The following is a 20535-nucleotide window of genomic DNA, read 5'->3' on the forward strand; positions in this document are numbered from 1 at the left end:
ATGAACATAACTCACAGCAGTGATTTGATCTCTTGTTAAAGAGGATTACAGCTTTGCATTAACTCGGATTGACACAGTTTATAATTCGCTTGTTGATACTCAGACGGGCAGCATCACATGTTTGACCCCCCAGCAGTGCTGAGGGGAAAGGACCCCCATATATCATCATTAAAGATGGCGTCCAGCACAGAGATAGGAGGCATGGGGCCTTCCTCCTCTGGTAATGTCAGAAAGGACAAAGGAAACATTCTCAAGTTCAAAGATGAGACATGGGCCAGAGTTTTAAAACTGGATTGAAAACTGTGATTGTTTCTTCAGTTTTTCCTGATTTGCTGCTGCTCGGTCTTATATAATTCTAGTGAATTTGCATTCTCAAATTGAAGCCTTGGTTCCAAGCAGGATGTAGAGTGATAAAAGTACATCTTCTAGAAAGAGATTGTAGATGTTGAACAGATAAATTTTTCCTCAAAATGGGTTTCTTGACTATAGTTTTCATTTCGGTTAAATTCCTATCATTTCTTCAAAGGATTGTGAATCCTTTTTTTCCCCCATAGGGATCTTTCACATGCTTTAAAGTGGATGGAAATGTTTCTCTTAAGGACTTACTGTTTTTTAAGTTATGGCATTTTATTATTACTATCTTTTAAAATATAATATCTTAAAATATCATATTAATCACAGCTAAGGGGATCCCTGGGTGGCGCAGCGGTTTGGCGCCTGCATTTGGCCCAGGGCGCGATCCTGGAGACCCGGGATCGAATCCCACATCGGGCTCTCGGTGCGTGGAGCCTGCTTCTCCCTCTGCCTGTGTCTCTGCCTCTCTCTCTCTCTCTCTCTCTCTCTCTGTGACTATCATAAATAAATAAATAAAAATTTTAAAAAAAAAAAAAAAAAAAAAAAAAAAAAAAAAAAAAAATCACAGCTAAGTATCCTGTAAGTGGGTAGGCAATAGCTAAATGTTTTTCCCCTTAATTTAGATTAAGTCCTACATTTCCCACAATGATCACTGAGCCAACGTTAGTTTGCTAAGATATATAGACCATTTCTAAGTGCATTCATCCTTTACTCTGAGTTATCCACCCTAAGTCAGCTTCCCGATTTCTGATTGGCAATGAGACAACACAGAATAATAACATCATATTCCACTTGTTGAGTATTTACTATGTACCAGACACTGCATTAAGCCCTTCATATACCTTTTCATTCAGTTCTTAAAAGAAACCACTGAAGTGATTGACATTCTCTGCCTTTTATGATAAGAATATTGAGGCATGGGCAGCCCCTGTGGCACAGCGGTTTAGCGCCGCCTGCGGCCTGGGGTGTGATCTTGGAGGCCCGGGATGGAGTCCAACGTCGGGCTCCCTGCATGGAGCCTGCTTCTCCCTCTGCCTATGTCTCTGCCTCTCTCTCTGTGTGTGTCTCTATGAATAAATAAATAAATATCTTAAAAAAAAAAAAAGAATATTGAGGCATACGGGTGCCTGGCTGGCTCAGCCAGTAGAGCATGCGACTCGATCTTGGAGTTATGAGTTCGAACTCCTGTTGGGGGGGGAACCTACTTTATTTTTTAATGCTTTTATTTTTTTAAATTTTTTTTGGAACCTACTTTAAAAAGAAAAAGGGAATACTGAGGCATAGAGCAATTTAGTAACCTGCTCAAGTTAAATAGCAAGTAAGTGGTGGAGCTGATATGTGCATTTAGGAATGTGAATTCAAACCTGCTGCTGTTTCCAAGGCATCAGCAAGCTTTTAGAAATGTCTGGGAGTGAGGCCCCAAAGGGAAGCTGCTTCTCTGCATCCTCAATATACATATAAGAACCTTTCTCTCTCTCCTTTTTTTTTTTTTTTAAAGATTTTATTTATTTATTCATGAGAATACACAGAGAGGAGAGAGAGGCAGAGACACAGGCAGAGGGAGAAGCAGGCTTCATGTGGGGAGCCAGATGTAGGACTCGATCCTGGGTCTCCAGCATCAGGCCCTGGGCTGAAGGCAGGTGCTAAACCGCTAAGCCACCCGGGCTGCCCAAGAACCTTTCTCTCAATCAAAAACTTGTTTGGGGTGAGTAGGGGGGGAGATTCGTTTGGATTAAAATGGTTTTTTTCCTTTCCTTTTTTCTTTTATTTATTTTTTTTTAAAAGATTTTATTTATTTATTCATGAGAGAAACACACACAGAGAGAGAGAGAGAGAGGCAGAGACACAGGCAGAGGGAGAAGCAGGCTCCCCGCAGGGAGCCGGACGGGAGACTCGATCCCGGAACTCCAGGAGCACACCCCGGGCTGATGGCGGTGCTAAATCGCTAAGCCACCAGGGCTGCCCTCCTTTTTTCTTTTAAAATCGAGATGCTTTTTTATGGGGGCAGGGGTACTTAACAAGTCATTCACATCTTAGTATGAATCACTGAATTTCTAGACCTGCTCTTATGGTTACGCAATTCTTCTGATACAAAGACCCTAAACCTTATAATCTGCTTTGAAACCTGATTTAGAGTATTCAGTAAGCTTGCTTTTATAGTTCTACATCTGCCATATGCAGATGCCTGTCATATGCACTGTCATCTACTTTCCTTAAAGAAAATATCTTTTTTTTTTCCTCCTGTAATAAAAACAATACATGCCTATGGAAGAAAATTTGGAAAATACAGAAAGGACAAAGAAAAATTCATCTGTTAGGTGCTATTGAGAGTTGAACATGAATACTTTTATGTGTTTTCTTGCAGAATTTTTTTTGTGTATGTATTTTATAGTCTCTTAACCACCCAGTCTGATCTAATCGGGTCTGTATGTCGTTGCCAGATGAAATCTTTCTAGAATACCACTTAGAGGATGATACTCCTCCTTGCCTATAGAATTGAACCTGTACTCTTAACCCTGCCCCTCAAGACCTTGCTCCCTCCTTCCCTTGTTACACATTTCAGTTGTATACCTTTTGTGCTATCCCCACAACACCCCTCACAACCACTCCTTGCACTCCTGTCTCTTAATTCTGCTCACTTAACTCGGGGTGTCTCCTGTTGTGAGGTTCATAGTCCTTGACCAACACCAACCTTTCCAGGGAGACTTATGATTCCCCATTCCACACTGAGCTGGGGGGTTTGCTCTTCCTTGAACCCCTACTTTGTTCTTCAGTGGTATTTATTACAGCTCACAAGAGCACTTAATCGGGGTTAAGAATGCTTAAATTATAAGTCAAAGCAGTGTGCGTATGTTTACTATAGTCTCATTTGTTTTTGTATCAAAGTTTTATGCTCATACATTTATTTATTTTTTTAATTTATTTATTCATGAGAGACACACAGAGAGAGAGGCAGAGGGAGAAGCAGGCTCCATGCAAAGCCCAATGTGGGACTTGATCTCGGGACTGGGATCACACCCTGAGCCAAAGGCACCCTCAACCGCTGAGCCACCCAGGCGTCCCTCATACATTAATTTTGATTCCAGTTTTATCTTGCCTTATTGTATATATTTTTGTATCAGAAGTATTATTTGCAAAACAATACAATGTCTTTTCCCAGTTGATGTCAGCCTCTCTTAAGCAGGAGGATGTTTGAGCACATGTTTTGCCCTGGCACTCATGCAGTGCGACCCCAGAGGAGGCTTCCCTCTGTGGCTTAGTCTTCTTCTTTATAAAGCGAAGATAGTCCTTCTTGCTCATGAGAGTCTTGAGAATGAAATTTCTTTTAAGTTTTTTGTTTCTGAGAAGGACTATTTTATTTTTTAAAAAATATTTATTTATTCATGAGAGACACAGAGAGGGAGAGGCAGGGACATAGGCAGAGGGAGAAGCAGGCTCCATGCAAGGAGCCCAATGTGGGACTCGATCCCAGGACTCTGGGACTATGCCCTGAGCTGAAGGCAGGTGCTCAACCACTGAGCCACCCAGGTGTCCCTGAGAAGGACTGTTTTAAATGTAATCTGTATAGTGATCTAAATAAAGAAAATGTATGTTTGCATTTAGGTAAATATTGTGTCATTGTTCCTTTGCCTGCAGCAAAAACATAGTCGTTTTGGTGCAAACCTGAAAACAGTTGGCTGTGGGTCTCCTGTCTGAAATGCCTTTAAAGACTTTCAGCTTATAAGTCTATTTACAATTTGCTGGTAAGACTATTTTTGCACACAGACCTGTAAGACAGATGAACAAGTTTTTGCCTCTTTTACTCCAGTCTCCAAGTTATCTAACTCTTTTAATATCCTTTCTCTTGCTCCCCTAGCACTTTGTACCCATCTAGGCCACAAAGTGCATTGCCTCCCAGGTCATGCCCTAATTAGCTGTGGGTTGTCTCCTAGTCCAAACATGGCCCTGCTTGAGCTCCAGCACTGTATTTTGTTCTTAGCTCTTGGCCATGTTGGAAGATCCCCAGAAATGAAAGTCCAGCTCTGTGACTTCTCAGTCCCAACCCTTTACTTACAGTTTGTGAGGTCATTTTTATGGAGGATGAACCTTGGGCAAAGATCTTTCAAAAACACTTTTGTTTTTTCTATCACTTCCAAAAGTACCTATCATAAACTTTGTGTTCTGTAGGAGGTTTCCTCCTGTCCATCTTGGCTGTGAGATCTACCCTGAGTCTGGTTTCTGGTGGCCGTCCTACAAGTTATTAGTTACTGTGGAAACACAGAGAATATAGAGACAGTGCTCTGTGATGACCAGTTACAGCTCCCAGTCAGGGTTTTGGACTGCTTTCAGGATTTGTGTGGTTTAAGAAGAAAACAGTGTGGAATGGATTCTGTGTGTGCATTAGCGAGGCATAATAGTCCCTGGTTACCTTTTGTTATTTTTAGTGTTGGTAGTAAGTGTCAAACCAAAAAAAAAAAGGATATTTAGATAAAGGGCATCGCCTCTTGGTACCTTGAGTCCAGGGTGCCGGGAAGCACTGCATTTGTAATGGGAAGCTATTACTAACTACCCTGGAAATGAGGTCTTGAATGAGCCATAACCACACCTTGTGTTTTATCCATTGTCTCCCTCTGGGGAGCAGAACACTTTATAAACATTAACTCTTTTACCCTCTGGGCACCTCCACTTAAAAGGTAAATAAGACTGAAGGCTCTTTCTTCTCCAATATAGATGAGGCAGCATCAGCCCGGTGAGGAAAATTACTTGATCAGAGGCAGGGGAGGCGCGGGTGGCCTGAGGTGCTTGGAGTCCCCGCAGTGGCCCTGGACGGCATGGTGGCCGCTGATGCCTGGGAGCCCGCCACTCTGTGTGGTTCCCCTTTCTGCTCCGCAGGCCGGTGGGGGTTGGGCCTTTGTCTCACGTGGAATGTGAAATGCCGCAGAGATGCGCGATTGTTCTTCAGTGCTTTGTGCTTCTTTATGAGAAAGAAGAAATCGATACACATTTTCTCCTACACACATTTTCTCCTACACGCACTGGGCAGCACTCCCGCCTCCTCGCCTGCCTCCCAGCCTTACAGGGGAGGCGCAGCTATGCAACAGAACAGATTCCACCAGCTTCCAGGGGCAGAGATGCAAACTACTCCTTTTGTACTTAGCAGTGAGGCTTTTTAAAACCAGTCTTCTAGCTGGCCAAGGTCATCAGACTGCTGGCTTCAGTGACTGGTTGGTGAACCAGGTTGGGGGACCCAAGAGGCTACTGGGTCCCGGTCACTACTCCTGGGGGAAAGTTTACATGGCAAATGTCTGGGACAAACCTTTTTTTCTCAATTTCCAATTTATAGAGAAGAGGAAGAAGTTCTTTGAAGGATACTATTAAAAAACAAGGAAGACTGACAGATGGAGAGCATCAATTTTCATTCTGTCAATTAATAAAAGTAAACTGTCCAAGCCAGAGCTCTGTCTCGGGGTGTGTTTTATCTTTGAATCAGAAAATGTGGTATGGATACCTATAACTCTGCAGCTTCCTGCCATTAAGCAGTTAGGTGTGGGACATGAATGACCAAGAATTCGCTGCCATTGTTAATAGATGGTAGTTTAGGTGACAGCGAGCTTAGCCTTGCAGGGCCAGAGGGTGCAGTGCCTAGGTGAGGGGGTCAGAGCCCTGGAGATTGTTAGAGCCTAGAGCTGGAGGCATGGATGTGATTGCTGGGGGTGGGTGAGAGAGGGAAGAGAGGAGGGCCAAGAACCGAAGCTAAGAGAAGGTCTAAGCTAGGAGAAGGTCTACAGTCCCTGTCGGCTGGAGGAATATGAAAAAGACAAAGAGGGAGGAGGAGCAAAGGAGAGGCAAGATCCTTGTACCCCAGGGCGGGGAGTGTCAGGACTTAGGGGTCAGCCACCAGGCACCTTGCCCCAGGACACTCTGGTACCTTACACCCCACCCTCCCCACCCTCGGTAGGAGCAGGGCAGGGCTGGTGCCTCGTGTTTGCCAGCTCAGTGGTCGCTGCTTTGTTTGGAGCGGTACTGGGCTTTCTAGTTAAGTATGATCCTGGGCTGATTACCAGAAGCCCTAGAAAGCCTTGCTGAAACTCTGTGGGTTGCCAGTAAACACCTTCACTAATTTCCATGCACTTTGAACCCCAAAAGAAGGAGTTAACCTGGGGCTGAGAGATGCAGCACATGCCCCCGCCCTCCCACCCCCAGCCCTGGGTCACAGCAGCAGCCTTGATAGGGACACAAATGTAACTCGTGTGTCAGCCTCCCCTTCAGTGAGGTCGGAGGAAGTGATTCACGTCTAAGCAGTGAAGCATCCCCAGGCTTTTAACAGGAGCTGTTAGAGGGGCTGCTGTTTGAACAAGGGGCTTCATCTTCCTGAAGCCAGCAGTCACAAAACCGTAAACACAACACCGGCCAACTCTATTGCCAGGATCGTGGTGGCTTGACGTTAATATTAAACATCTCCAGCAAGGCGGAGAGCTCTGCAGCCCAGCCACAGAATAAAAATAAATAAAAATAAAGAGAAAACCCTGCTAAAAGCGGTGAGATGATTTGTCGTCTTTCCTTAGCGAGGCCATTTGTCTTCTCTCGCATCAAATCTGTTATAAAACAGTCAAACTGTGAAAGTGGAAATCATCTCAGGAATATGGAATATTAATGCACAGAAAAGGAGGCAACATCCCTTTTGTCTAGAGTGCCAGGGTTCCCCCACACACACTATTCTTTTTTTTTTTTTTTTGATAGTCCAACAAGGTAAATTATTTTTCTTTAAAAGAATTTGAAAGACTCAAAGCCTACTACTAGGGATGACAGAAGTTTCGAGTCTTTTTCTCCCTTTGTTCAAGTGAAGTGAACATAGCTGACTTGGGAACCCAGGAAGGAGCCCAAGTGAGGAGCCCAGTGCAGCTTTGACCCTTGCTCTGTGCCTCCCTGGCCCTCTGCCCTCTCCTTCCTTTTCCAAGCCTCTCAGTTCCTTTGTTTGGGCCCTCAACCTGCTCCTCTGAACATTTATAAATCTGTCTGATCTTTAGGAGACAGGCCAGAGGCCACATGTCACCGTCTGTAATTTAAAGCTGCAGGGCTAAAAGCATCGGCAGAGGTTTGAAGGACCTAGTTCTGACCCGACCAAAAGAGCGACTTGGAACAGACCTTCTAGAGTCTCCTTCAAGCACGGGGAGGATGGCGATGAGAACAGACACACTAGGTAATTTATGGGCGCAGTTTGCTGGGAGCCATGCCACTGACCGAGTCCTTACAACCACGTCGTGCACTGCCACCTCGTGGCCTACTCGGGCGGCTGCTGGGAGACCTGCCTTGTCTCCAGATTCAGGTAATTAGTGATGGATGTGGGCATCCTCGGAGTCCTGCCTGCTACTTTGCTACTTGATTCTGTCAAGAAACGAGGTTGCTTCCTTTTCTTTTTATCTCATCTCTTGGAGGCGGGGGGTGTCGGGTTTTGCTATGGAACCGTGATGAGATTTCAAGAAGGGAGCCTGTGATTCACTTTTCATTGCTGGGGGATGTTGGGAGGAGAGTGAGGGTGAGTTAAGTGCTGACCTTCTGGCTACATTGAGGAATCCTAAGTTTTCTACTGTCGTAATTTCTGTATGTTGTCCTGTCTCCTTCTACGAGCTGCATGTGTGTCTTCGTTGGCTTGCGTCCTCAACAGTCCAGTCTCAGAGAGACAGGTTCCAACACGAACCTCAGCCTCTGATACTATTGCTGTGACGTGCTAGGGTTTACCCTCCACCACAGCCCCTGAAGAGCCTGGAGCAGTTGCTTGCCATTTGGATCAATATATTTCCCCTGTTAGGTCACAGAAGCATGTCTCCAACACATTTCTCTCACCTGTAAAGTCATTGATACAGAATAGAATGGATTTGGGTTGGAGGAAGCAGGAGTAATAAAAGATGAAAGGAAGGTACCATTTTGTGTCTCATGTTTTAGGGAGCTGAGCACAAAGCATTTAGAGGGTCAGGGTCTGGAGGATCCCTTTATTTGGTGTCATTGGTATGTGTCAAGTAATCATTGACAAGATACCTTGTTCGATCACTATTGGGAAGAGAGCTGAAGCTCCGTGAAGGCAGGGGAAGTGCGGGCTGAGAACGGAGGAGGGAGTAAAGCCCTGTCCTGCCCGCTTGGGACCAACCAGTCTGTACCAGGCGTGTCAGGATTGGCCTGGAGGGCAGGAGGGCCTTACCGTCGTCGGGAGAGCCCCAGGCCTCGTCACGGCATGGAGGAACTGTTTCTTTTCCCCTAGCAAAGAACAAGTTTAGTTAGGAGAAAACCTCAGATAGTCAAAATGCTGAGGTAGGGAAGAGCGATCGGTTTTGTCACTCTCTCAGCTCTGGCGGGTCAGGGGCCCGTGGGCGGCAGTCACACAATGGCATGGTTGGGTTCAGCCTTAGGAGGAACCTTCCCATGTCTCCCCTGATGGAGTGGGCCGATTGTCCTGGACACATGTATTGGGTTGGTTCACCTTCCCGACCCTGCATCTGCTATTGTCATGCACATCCTGGCAGCCCTCCACAAAGCCTATCGAAGTTCACATGGGTATTCAGACAGGTGTTGGGCATGTATCATGCATCTGTGTTATATTTTGAGGCAGGGACCACATCTGATCGTGTTTATAAGCTTCCACAGCTCTAGTGATTATGTTGTTCTCAGAACACAAATGTGGAAAAAGGCAGACATCTGAAACATCACCAGTGATTTTCCTGAGCACGTCTGTCACCCATCACCCTGCCGGTCAGTGTGAATTTCTGTTCGGCTGCTCCTATACCAACCCCTCAGGATTCGGATTCGATCAGGATTGTGCTGGTTGGAACCCTCTGTCTCTTGTTCCCTTTGTGTGCTTCCTCATCTTTTACCCTTAAATGGCCACACAAGGGTTTGAACGAAGCGGAAGCAGATGCTGCGCCACTTCTGTGTGCACCCAGGGGTCCTTGGGGTGCGTGTGGACAGGGAGAGGGTGGAACAAAGGAAGGGTCATGACATGTTCTGGGATGTGGCTTGTGTATTTTGGAAAGAGCACCCCCCCACACACACACACACACACCATGAGGCAACAAATGAACAATTTCAAATTAATCAAGGGCAAATTATGTGTATAATTTTAATCAGGAAAGCAGCAGTATTGTCTCCGCTGGCACATTGGGAAGACTGGCTCAGGACTCCTGCACGTCAGACTCACTCAGAGAACACAGCGTGCTTGGGGAGTTGTGCAGGTTTCTTCAGGGAGCAGTGGCATGCTGCTTTCTTTCCTCCCTGTGCCTGCCTCTGGCCACAGGGCCAGATAGGTAGAGCTTGGGGTTTCCAGCCCCAAGTCAGAGGGATGCAGCGTTCTGGAGCACAGCCAGCACAGCTCCTCCCGGAGCCCAATGCTGCAGGCTACTGACCTAGCAAATTGAGCAAACTGTGCCCCACGCAGATCATGTGCGGGTCTCCCGTGCCCCTTTGTGCCAACTGCCCACACGGCATAGAAGACCCTGGAGTATGTTGCGGTCAGCGGGAAGTCCACATGGAAGACTGAAGGAAAAGCCCTGGGCTGCACACACCTGGGGCCTCGGTCTTACACGCATGCTGCCCCCACCTCACACCTCACCCACCACTCAGGTGATCACACTTTACCACTCCTCAGCTGCGGTACTTTGCGTCTCCTCAGAAGAGTCGTGTCATAAATAAGCCAAATCCTAACACACACACACACGTGCACACACACATTGTCTTTATGGAAAATGGCCGCTAATCCATGATCATTTTTTTTCTAGAAACAGGTTTTATGATAATATAGTAAAAATATTAAATTAGAAAATGCCTCACTAAGGGTTATAAAACCTTACTACACTAGAGATAGGTAATTATCCCCTCTACAGCCTAAATGACAGTTTAAAAGAAATAAAAATGTTAGTGCTCATTACTTGCTTTTGTAGGTTGCAATAAAGGGTAAGTTAAATTTTAATTCAAGGAAGGGCCCCTGCTATCGACCTTCTACCTTAGGTCCATGTCTTGTTAATTACTCCGTAGGTTATTCTCCTGCATGATATGGACATTAATACATTTTCCACAGTGGACATTCCCACTGGCCATTGAGGCTGGGAGTGTGGGGGAAGGCGTTTCAACTCAGCAGTTCAAATCTTGATTCTTGAAGTGATGGGGAGCAGGAATTATGGGGTTTTTTTAAACCAAGTTCATTATGCATAGCCTTAAGGGGACCTCAAGTATTAAACTATACACTTACCCTAGAGAATCAGATGGAGACAAGGTTAACCTGAAGGATTGATAGTTGAGCTTCTCTGCATGGCTAAATCCCGGTTAGGAAAGAGGCTGCAGGGAAAATGTTCCGTGCGGCAGAAGGCAGTCTGACCCGCCGTCCCGTGGTGCCTCTTTATTACTGAGTTTTATTTTTAGTTTTGTTTTCCTTGGGATGGGGAAAGGGATGTGGACATGTGCCTTTTCTTGGAAGATGCTCTTACCTTTCCCTCAGCACTGGCCCCACACCACATGCCTGTGTGGGTCTGGGGATGACGCAGTGTTCCCCATCCCAGAGCCCTCACGCTGGGGTGTGTGTGCCAAGACTCCCCAAGGGGGAAGCAGATACACATTTTGGGAGCATCAATTTCCAGATGTGTACTCTTTCCCCAAGTGGGACTGCTGGAGAATGCACCTGGGCTGGAGAATGCACCAGGTCTCTGGTCTCACCTGTCACCGTTGTCCTCCCATCTGCTACTCGGCCCACCCAAGCCCCTCCTCTCTCCGACGTGGAGGTTTCCCAGCCCCGGGCACCAAGCAAGAACGTAGCTCACAGTACTGATGCAGGGATTGAGGATGGAGGGTAATAAGTCCCTGTGAGTCAAAGGGTTCCAGGTCTTTATTTTCAACAAAATTGCAGGAGAACCCAATTGAACTGTCAGCTGGCAGATCATTAAAATCAGTTTTTGGTGGTAGGTCATTATATGATTTGGGGCAAGGGGCATATAATTCAGAAGGAATCAAAAGAATCAGGTGATGTTGCTGTAACAAAACTCCCCTGTCCCCATCTACTTGTTCATGTGACAATGTTTCTCTGCACTTGTGTCTGCAAAAACCAATAGACAGGAATACACTGGATACTGAGTGCTCTTGCATTCTGGCGATAAATACCATTCACCACGGGTCCATGACACGCCCCATCCGTATCATGAAGACATGCAGTTCTAGGACCATTTTACACAGTTTTGTACTGTTGTCCTATATATTGTTTTTATAGAATAGTAAATGTGTAATAATAACATAATCTGGAAGTACTTTTTTAATTACTTAGGGCCTGATGGTGTCAAGAAATTAAAACATTTTTGTTTCAACTTCTGAAATTTCAAAAAGTGTCAATTTACATACTTTTTGTGGCCAAGAAGTATAATAGGGTGATCAATAAAAGACTTTGAAGCATAAAACAATTAGGACAGAAATCTGTAGGGAAAAATCAAATGGAAATACAAATTTAAAAAGGAGAGAATGCTGTGAAATTTCCAAGTTAAAGAGTATGTTTATGTGTTATTTAAATGAATGATGATGGGTATCAAGACAATATGGCACATACATTCCATTGGGTGCATTACAAAAGAAATGTAAGAGTTTTATTCCAAAAGTTAGTATTCACAATATTCTGGTAATTATGTCCTTTGTAACTATTTATTGAGAAAAATTCTGTATGTAAGGGGGCTGCATGGCTCTGTAAAACTCTCGCAGGAGATGTTCAGACAGACTCGGGGCCCGGTCCTGGCCCACACACACCCCAAGTGGCCAGGGTGTTCCCCAGCCCGGGGGGTCATGTCCTGCTGCACAGAACCTCAGTGGGGGGGTTGAAGGGGGGCAGGGGGTGCTTCATTATGTTACGGGCGGGGCAGGGTCTGAAACAGCTGGGTAGAGCAGGGAATAGGAAGTCAGTTTGAGGCCACCACCTGATTCGTGGTTAGCAATGGTAAGAGTGGAACAGGTGGTGGGGCCTCGAGGAGCAGGGGAAGTTGAGATGCTGGGAGGGTAGAGGTGGCCACTGGATGCTGGCAGCGGCTGAGGGAGACACGGAGCTGCAATCACACAGGAGGTTTTCGATTGGAATAATCTCTCACTCTTAGTCTCTGTCTCTCAAACTGTTTGAAGATCCCAGACCCCTCAGCCTTCCAGGTTGCTCTGCCACGAACAGCTGCATATGTTTGTCAGCTTTGTCCACCTGAGTGTGAAATGATGTTCTGTGAAAACATGGGTTTCAGCATTTCACTCTGCGCTGCTGACACGTGAACCCTGCTGCGGCCAAGTAACTGCTGCCTGGGCCCCGCGCTTCCTGGGGTTGCTGGGGCGGCAGTGATGGGGTCTGCGCGGGCCGGGGACAGGGCCAGTGGGATGGCTGGGCCACTCATCAGCCCGCACTGCCCTAAATCCATCCTGTCCTTTCTGCCGTGGCTGCTCTTCCCTCCAGGCTGTTTCAGTTTGTGTGTTGAAATGACTAAAGATTCTGGTACTATGTGGCAAATAGGCCACGGTGTGGTCCCTGGGAGCCTGCGTTGGGCACTTCTGTCCTTTATGTGATGGAGCTGGTGATCTGGAAGCCGCTGCCTCTCATTCACATCTGGTCAGAAGCGCCTTCCATCCAGCCTGTGCTCGAAGGCCAGCCCGGGCGGGCAGGTGGGCGGGTGTGCAGCTGTGCAAAGCTGAGAAACAAAAGACAGAGCAGAGCTCCCAGTGGCCCCTGTCTGTAGGCCTCAGAGCTGGTCGGACTCAGGCGAGTCCAAACCACGTGCCTTCAAACAGCAGTAAGTCTCCACTGATCCCCTATCACCCAGAGTGCGGCTGCTGGCAGATTCTTTGGTAAAATCCCTCTGCCTGCCCTGTGGTCCCCTGCATGATAGAGTCAGCCTGCATTTTGGGCTACTACAATTTCTTCTTTAGGAATTTTCCTTTTAAAAAAAAAAAAAAGATTTTGGGCAGCCCCGGTGGCTCAGCTGTTTAGCGCCGCCTTGGGTCCAGGGCCTGATCCTGGAGACCCGGGATCGAGTCCCGCATCGGGCTCCCTGCATGGAGCCTGCTTCTCCCTCTGCCTGTGCCTCTGCCTCGCTCTCTCTCTCTCTGTGTTCTCTCATGAATGAGTGAATAAAATCTTTAAAAAAAAAAAGATTTCATTCATTCATTCATTCATTCATTCATTCATTCATTCAAGACACAGAGAGGCAGGGACACAGGCAGAGGGAGAAGCAGGCTCCATACAGGGAGCCCGATGCGAGACTTGATCCCAGGACTCCAGGATCATGCCCTGAGCCAAAGGCAGACACTCAACCACTGAGCCACCCAGGCATCCCTGGGAGTTTTCCTTTTTTTGGAAGTTTTAATACACTATTTTTATTGCTGGCATTTCTTTTTTTTTTTTTAAGATTTTATTTATTTATTCATAGACACAGAGAGAGGCAGAGACACAGGCAGAGGGAGAAGCAGGCTCCATGCAGGGAGCCCGATGCGGGACTCGATCCCGGGTCTCCAGGATCACACCCCAGGCTGCAGGCAGCGCCAAACTGCTGCGCCACCAGGGCTGCCCCATTGCTGGAATTTCTAATGGTAGTACCTCTGTTCCTGTCCACAACCATAGCAGGATGACTTCAGAAACAGACTAATAAGGTTTTGTATTTAGTCTTGTTAAACCGAAATAACTGTTTAAGGGGGGGTGGTTTGGTGTTTTATTTGGAAAGTCAGGCCTGCTGACGATGACACTTTTAAAAGCCTATTTTCTTTGCCAGGGTGGCAGGCTGTCTTTTATGGTTAGATCTTGAAAGTATAAAACAGAGCAGGCACAGCTTTCTTCTGGGGTCATTCCCTGGCTGGCACATGTCCATAGCCCTGTGTGCCTGGCCTCCCTCCGGGAGGGTTGGTGGCCCAACCTTGACACCGAGTGCAGCCATGGATCACCTGCCTTGGCCGGCCATGTTTCCTCAGAAGTTCACTGCTCCTCTGATCGCTGCAAGGAGAACCTGCTCTCTGTGCACAGGGGAAAGTGTTTGGGAGCCCCAGTGGCAGGAGGGACCCTGCTCCACCCCTTAGATTTCCAGGCCTTGATAGAGGACTTTGGCCAGGTGCTTGTGTGTGTGTCACATTTGACAGCAAAAACCGAGGTTGGAAGGGATACTTTATTTTCAGGGACCCAAGACCCTGGCATACTATCATTTTCTAAATTTCGAAGCCCAGCTCTAGAAATAAATTAGCCAATCAAATTATTTATTAGATTGAAAATAGATAAAAGGGGCCAGGAGAGTGGGGAGGAACCTTGGTTCTCCCACCAAACAGCTGCATGTGTGATAGTAATTGGAATCTTGTTGCTGGGTCATTTTCATTGTTTTTCAAGTACTGCCGAGTCCAAGAAAATGTATGAAAACTAAATCATATCCCCCTACATCCCATGTCTGATTGAATCCTCCTCGTCGTGCAGCGGTCTCATACATCCTATTAAAATATTCAATCTTGTTTTCTTACTTGAAGAGCCTGTCTGTAAAGGGCAAACTTATAGAAAACTCATTCCCGGAAGACAGGTATCCAGCCACACCGGACTATTTACATATTTTACTATTTGATTGACTGCTTCTCAGTTCTTTCTTTGTATTTGTGAGTAAGGGGGTGGGGTGCATTTTTAATTACACGGCTGTGTTGGCCATTGAACCGAATGGGACATTTCCTGTCTTCTCAGTTCTTGTTGAACCTTGAAAAGGTAACTAGTGTGTTTACCAGTTTGTTTTCTTTGTCTTCTAGGACAGAGTTGTATCGATCTCTTTTTGGGCAGCTCCACCCTCCTGATCAAGGCCCAAGGGACTGACCGCGCCTGCTGCTCTGGCTACAGGCTTGAGGCGGGGCCTCCGGACACACGGATACACGTAGACACATGGACACGCCACATGGCCCCTTGCCCAGCCCCAAATGTAGGAAGGTGTCAGCCCACAGCGTTGGACTAGTTGGGAAGTCCTAGAAAGGTGTGGGGTTCAGAGTATGTGCCTAATACATCCCAGGAAGCCTGGAAACAAGTGTGCATGTCCACCATGCTGCAGCCTGCCAGGGACCCGCACCCCATGTTCATTCACTGTCCCAAATAAAGGGTGTTGTTGGTACAGCCACTGCCACTGCGTGTGATGTCTTAAGCAGCATGGACTAAGGCAGCTTTAGAGCTCTGGTGGGGTGACAGGTTTGTTGGGAGAGCTTTCACTTTCTTTCTAGTCAAACGGCCTCCTCCTACAATACAAAAGTTCACGGAAGCCAGGATGCTGGCTGGATTACATTTGGTGATGGGTCACGGCTCCGAGGAGCAGGGAATCCACAAAAACCTACGAACTCTGCCCAGGAGACTTTGTAACTTGGAGGCATTTGCTGATTTGTCGCAAATAGATCCCTGACCTTTTTTTGGTTTGTTTCCTCTTCCCCATAGATTCTTCCAGAGTCCTTTTCCAGTCTCACCATTCCCAAATCACTTTATTGAGATTAGCTCTGGTGTAAATCTAGCAGGAGGAAATGATTCACTTGTTTTCCATCCAGAGGTCAAAAGCTGGAAATTAAATCCCCATAAGGGGGATTTATTGGCCTGCTGTGGTCAATATGCAATGAAGATTATCTTGCATAAGTAATGTGTGCGAACCGGCATTCTCTACTGACCACCCCACAGCTCCTTTACCCACATCTTTATGTAGAACTGTGGAATTAGAGAAGAAATGCACATTCTAGGAACTGTGTGTACTTGTGGTGCATAACTCGTCGCTTTTGTTAACGTCAGGTTCTGATACTGTTTGGAAATGTCAAAACCAAGTGACAGATTTCGGTGCCCGGGAATCCCACGTATCGTGCAGTGTCGGTGTCTGGGCACCCTGCACGGTGCCTACCGGCTGGGCTCCAGATGAAGTGAGTCCTGCACATAATCCACGTCACAGTTTAGTGTGAACATCAGAGTGTCTTCTGAGCTCAGGATGGGGCAGACAGTGGTGGGGGAGGAGGGTTTTTCCAGCTCACATTAATTGGACCTTGGCACGTGGTGATTTGTTTCTCTTGTCTCAGTACTTACCTCTTGGGCTTGACTGTTGGGGAAATGTTTCATTTTCAGCATGTCCCAGCTACCCAAAAAATCAATCAACGGGGACAGAGTTTCCCCCAAATTTACTCCCTTCAAAATGATCACTTTTTAAAATATAGAGAACATCCAATCCTGTCCACCTAGCTGGAGGAGTGCAAATCATGCTCCTTCAAATAGCAATAAGTAATTAATACTGAACTTGTGGTGAGCCTGACACTAACCTCTGTTTCCTAAAGAGATCAAATCTTTGTCACAGTCACTCCTGACCTGATGAAGAAAAAGATTTAAACAGGTACTTCAAGATATTTGGAGTCCAATGTGTTTAATTAAAACAAATTAAAGTCAGGAGAGAGGAGAAAGAACAGAGAATTTTCAGAAAGAGAGCCTTACATTTTAAAATTCAGAAGACCACCCTCCTTCCAGCCAAGAATAAATTGGAAACTATTTTAATTGACACGGATACTGCAATTCAACTCTTACTAGAAAGACAGATTAGTTGATTGATTTGCATTTTAATAAAACTAATACTTTACATTTTGGTAGCTAATGCTGATTTTCAAATGAGGTGAGAACTGTTATCACGGGTTTCCATCCAGGGCCCTTTTTCAGTGTTGACTGAAGCATTCCTCCCTTTTGTGTGGAGTTTGCTTATTTTCTTTTTGCCCAGCTGACTACTGCACACAGACACTCCTAAGCCACCAGAACAGCGAGGAAGCTTGAAGGCTCGGCTCAGTGGCGCTGCCCTCCCCTCAAGACAGAGGACAGAGGCTGCTTTCTTGCTTTAGGTTATTTCACACTAACAACTACAGAGAAGTATAAGGAACAAATAAAAATAAGTCTCCACTGATCCCCTACCACCCAGAAATACCCACTTCTCATTATTCGCCGTTTGGTATTCCTGTGCGGGCGCCACGAGCTGGAGTAGCCCCGCGTCTTCTTGGGGGTGGGGGGACTTGGTTTTTACTTCAGACTATTTGAAATTTTCTACTCACCCTTTTAAAAACAATGAAAACAAAACATCTGTGCAGCCACACCTCCCCCTCCACAGGACACCCACACACCACCCGTTGGGAACCACTGGTACGTACACAGTGTTTTGCATTTTCATATTAATAGTGCAGTAAAGGAGGGGCGCCTGGCTGGCTCAGTCAGGGGGGCGTGCGACTCTTGATCTCGGGGTTGTGAGTTTGAGCCTCACGTTGGGTGTAGAGATTACTTAAGATCTTTAGGGGCGCCTGGGTGGGCAGTGGGTTAAGCATCCTACTCTTGATTTCAGCTCAGGCCGTGATCTCGGGGTCTTGGACTCCAGCCCTGTGTCCACCCCGCACTTAGCAGGGATTGCTTGAGATTCTCTCCCACTGCTCTCCTCTCACTTGTGCTCTCTTTCTAAAATACATACTTTTTTTTTAATTTTTATTTTATTTTATTTTAAAGATTTTATTTATTTATTCATGAAAGACACAGAGAGACAGAGGCAGAGACATAGGCAGAGGAAGAAACAGGCTCCGTGAAGGGAGCCTGATGTGGGACTTGATCCCGGGTCTCCAGGATCATGCCCTGGGCTGAAGGCAGGTGTTAAAGCGCTGAGCCACCCAGGGATTCCCAGTCTTTTTTTTTTAAATTAAAATCTTTAAAAAATAGTATAGTAAAAGATGACTTCCATGTTTTTACAGATGCCATCTAAGTCATTTAATTGCTAATTATTCCATTTGGAGCATGTATCTTCAGCACTTAGCCAAATTCCCCATAGTTGAACATTTAATTGTTAGACAATTATTTGCTATTCTGAATAATGTTACAGTCTAATACTTCTGCATAAAGCTTGTTTTTTGTCTTTTCAAATAACTTTTTTTCTTGGCATATATTTTGAGGAGTTAAGTGATCCAAGGAAGAGTCCAACTCTTTTGATGGCCCTTGATTCATATTATGGAGGCTTATTTAGCTTCCTATTCACTCCTCACCCCCCTTAGGCCGGGCCATTCCACCACAAAAGGTGTGCAGTGGCACAAAGGAGGCTGGCCCAGGAGCCTGATCCTGGGGTTTTATTTCTTGCCCCCGAGGGAACCCTGCAAATCAGATCCTCCTCTGGGAGGATTAAAGAGCTGCCGCCTATAATGTGTTTGGAGATGCTCCCATGAAAGATGGCAGATAAATAGAAAGTGACGCCCGTCACGTCGCGATGCCTGGGTGGCTCAGCAGTTGAGCTTTTGCCTTTGGCTCAGGGTGTGATGCCAGGGTCCTGGGATGAGTCCCACATTGGGCTCCCCTCAGGGAGCCTGCTTCTCCCTCTGCCTGTGTCTCTGCATCTCTCATGAATAAATAAATAAAATCTTCAAAAAAAAAAAAAAAGAGTGACACGTCATCTCCCTCCTGGGCTGGTGCATATCCTTTTCCTGGCTGCTGGCTTGCATATCATTTGCTCTCCACTCTCCCCTCTGGTTTTCAGGCTCTTGCTGTCTTCCATGCCTACATCCTGCGGGTACCTCTGGTGTGGGTGTGCATTCCTCCCTGCTGTGCCATCCGGTCTTTGGTGCATAGCCATTCTCTCTGGGTGTCAGCATCCAGGAACATCATCCGGAAACCCTGGGAACCCCCAGAACCCCTAGAACACGGTGGAAAGTTGGCTCCGAGCAGTTCAGCCCACTCTGCTTCTCCAGCTTAGAAACACAGCTTCCTTTTAGAGGTTGGTTCTCTGGGTCCCGTGCACTTTGCCAAGACTTCTCTTACTTCGACTTTACCTCTTCCCATTTCATCCAGACGGACCTGAGTTCGAGGCACAGAATGAATCCAAATGTGACATTTGTCATAAGCCTTGCACATGCTCCCCCGGACGCAGCGGTCACTGTACACCTGGGATGCGGTGATGCCAAGATCCAAGGCTCCCTGGGCTGGACTCACGAGCGAGGGAGCCACGTGTCTCAGCAAAACTTGGCAGACAAGCCGAGGTAAAGGAGGCCAGGAGGCCGGGAAGCCTGAGGCTGCGGGTGCAGAAATGGTGGGGGGCTTCCCAGCAGGGGGCAGACGCCCCAACACTGCTGCCCTGTGTTCTCTGCTTAATAAAGGCAAATAGATACAAGCAGTGAGCCTCGTCTCAAGCAAATGAACCCCTTTTTTTACATCTGAGTCTTTTTACTTTTTAAATTTATGTACGTGCTAGTGTAGCGGGGCAGTTGTGGAGGAATTAAGCTTGGCTTAGTCATTTTTTTTAAAGCTCATCTACCCAATTTTTATATCTTCGCTTTCTCTTTTTGCGTAACCCCTCAAAAATAATTGCCAGCAATTTGGCAAGTTCATTAACTAATTCTCTCTCAAGTCCGGGGTCCCCGTGTCACCCTGCTGATTTGTATGTAGCCGGTTTGTCCACAGCTGTCCTGACCAGTGTCCCAGTGGCCCCTCACCTGACTCGGGGTTCCCTCTCGCCCTCGCCGCAGGTCTGCCTCTAGGGTCCTGCTGCAGCAGCATTTATATTCCTGAGAAGTTTGCTGCTTTTATTCCCACCCCCCACCCCCCGCCCCTTCAGGGTTCTAGTTCATTTGTCAAGGTCAAGGACAACTGAGTTCTTAGGAAAGAAAATTCAAGAGTGTAAAACAGAACAAAAAACAACCAACCAGCTACCAATAATCCCGCATCATTGACAGGGTAGGAAAAGAATACAAGGCCCCAGTAGGCATGGGACAGTGACACAGAGGTCCCCGCCAGCCCTCCTCCCGCCCACCTTCCTGTTTGTGCGTGAGCTGTCCTTCCCCAAGGGGGGCTTCTGGGCTCGCCGCGGGCCGAGACTGGGGGACACAGCTTAGTCCAGGAGTGGGTCTGGGCGGCCTTCTGATGGGAACGAAAGAATCCTGGCCTGGAGACGTGCTGGGGTTTGACCTTGAGGACGCTGGTTAGACGCCGGGCCTCGGGCTCCTACTTAGTCAGATGAGGCTCAGCCAAGCACTTGCAGGGCAGCTGCATCTCCGGAACAGCAGCTGCGTAGACCCGGGTTTAGCACAGGCCCAGGGACGCCGCTCAGGTCCCCTAACACAGATGATGTGGGCCCCCCTCAGCCAGGCACCGTGGGGGCTGAGCCAGGGGCTGTTGGGGCAGGTGCCCCTGGCTGGGTGCCTGGCTGCGCCCCTGCTCTGGAGAGTTGCACA

The 20535-nt window shown here is 47.0% G+C and overlaps 1 protein-coding gene across 7 annotated transcripts in view; it reads left to right on the forward strand.

Annotated features, from left to right (window-relative positions):
* The window catches only part of AATF (apoptosis antagonizing transcription factor), a 109512-nt gene extending 90331 nt beyond the window's left edge, over positions 1-19181 (forward strand). The window contains exons 12-13 of one of the 7 annotated variants that reach the window (XR_007413019.1): positions 3991-4097; positions 5678-5692. Coding sequence is in view for 6 of the 7 variants with exons in the window: in XM_025439792.3 (XP_025295577.1) it covers positions 7404-7534; positions 15097-15296 (331 nt within the window). In the remaining variant the exon portion in view is untranslated. Of the gene's footprint in view, positions 1-3990; positions 4098-5677; positions 5715-7361; positions 7535-15096; positions 15456-19156 lie in introns of those variants that run through there. The other 6 variants (XM_025439792.3, XM_025439793.3, XM_035720959.2 and 3 more) reach the window with 6 other exon arrangements.
* Positions 19182-20535: the final 1354 nt, after the last annotated feature.

Source organism: Canis lupus, chromosome 9 (assembly GCF_003254725.2).
Source record: "Canis lupus dingo isolate Sandy chromosome 9, ASM325472v2, whole genome shotgun sequence".
Taxonomy (NCBI): domain Eukaryota; kingdom Metazoa; phylum Chordata; class Mammalia; order Carnivora; family Canidae; genus Canis; species Canis lupus.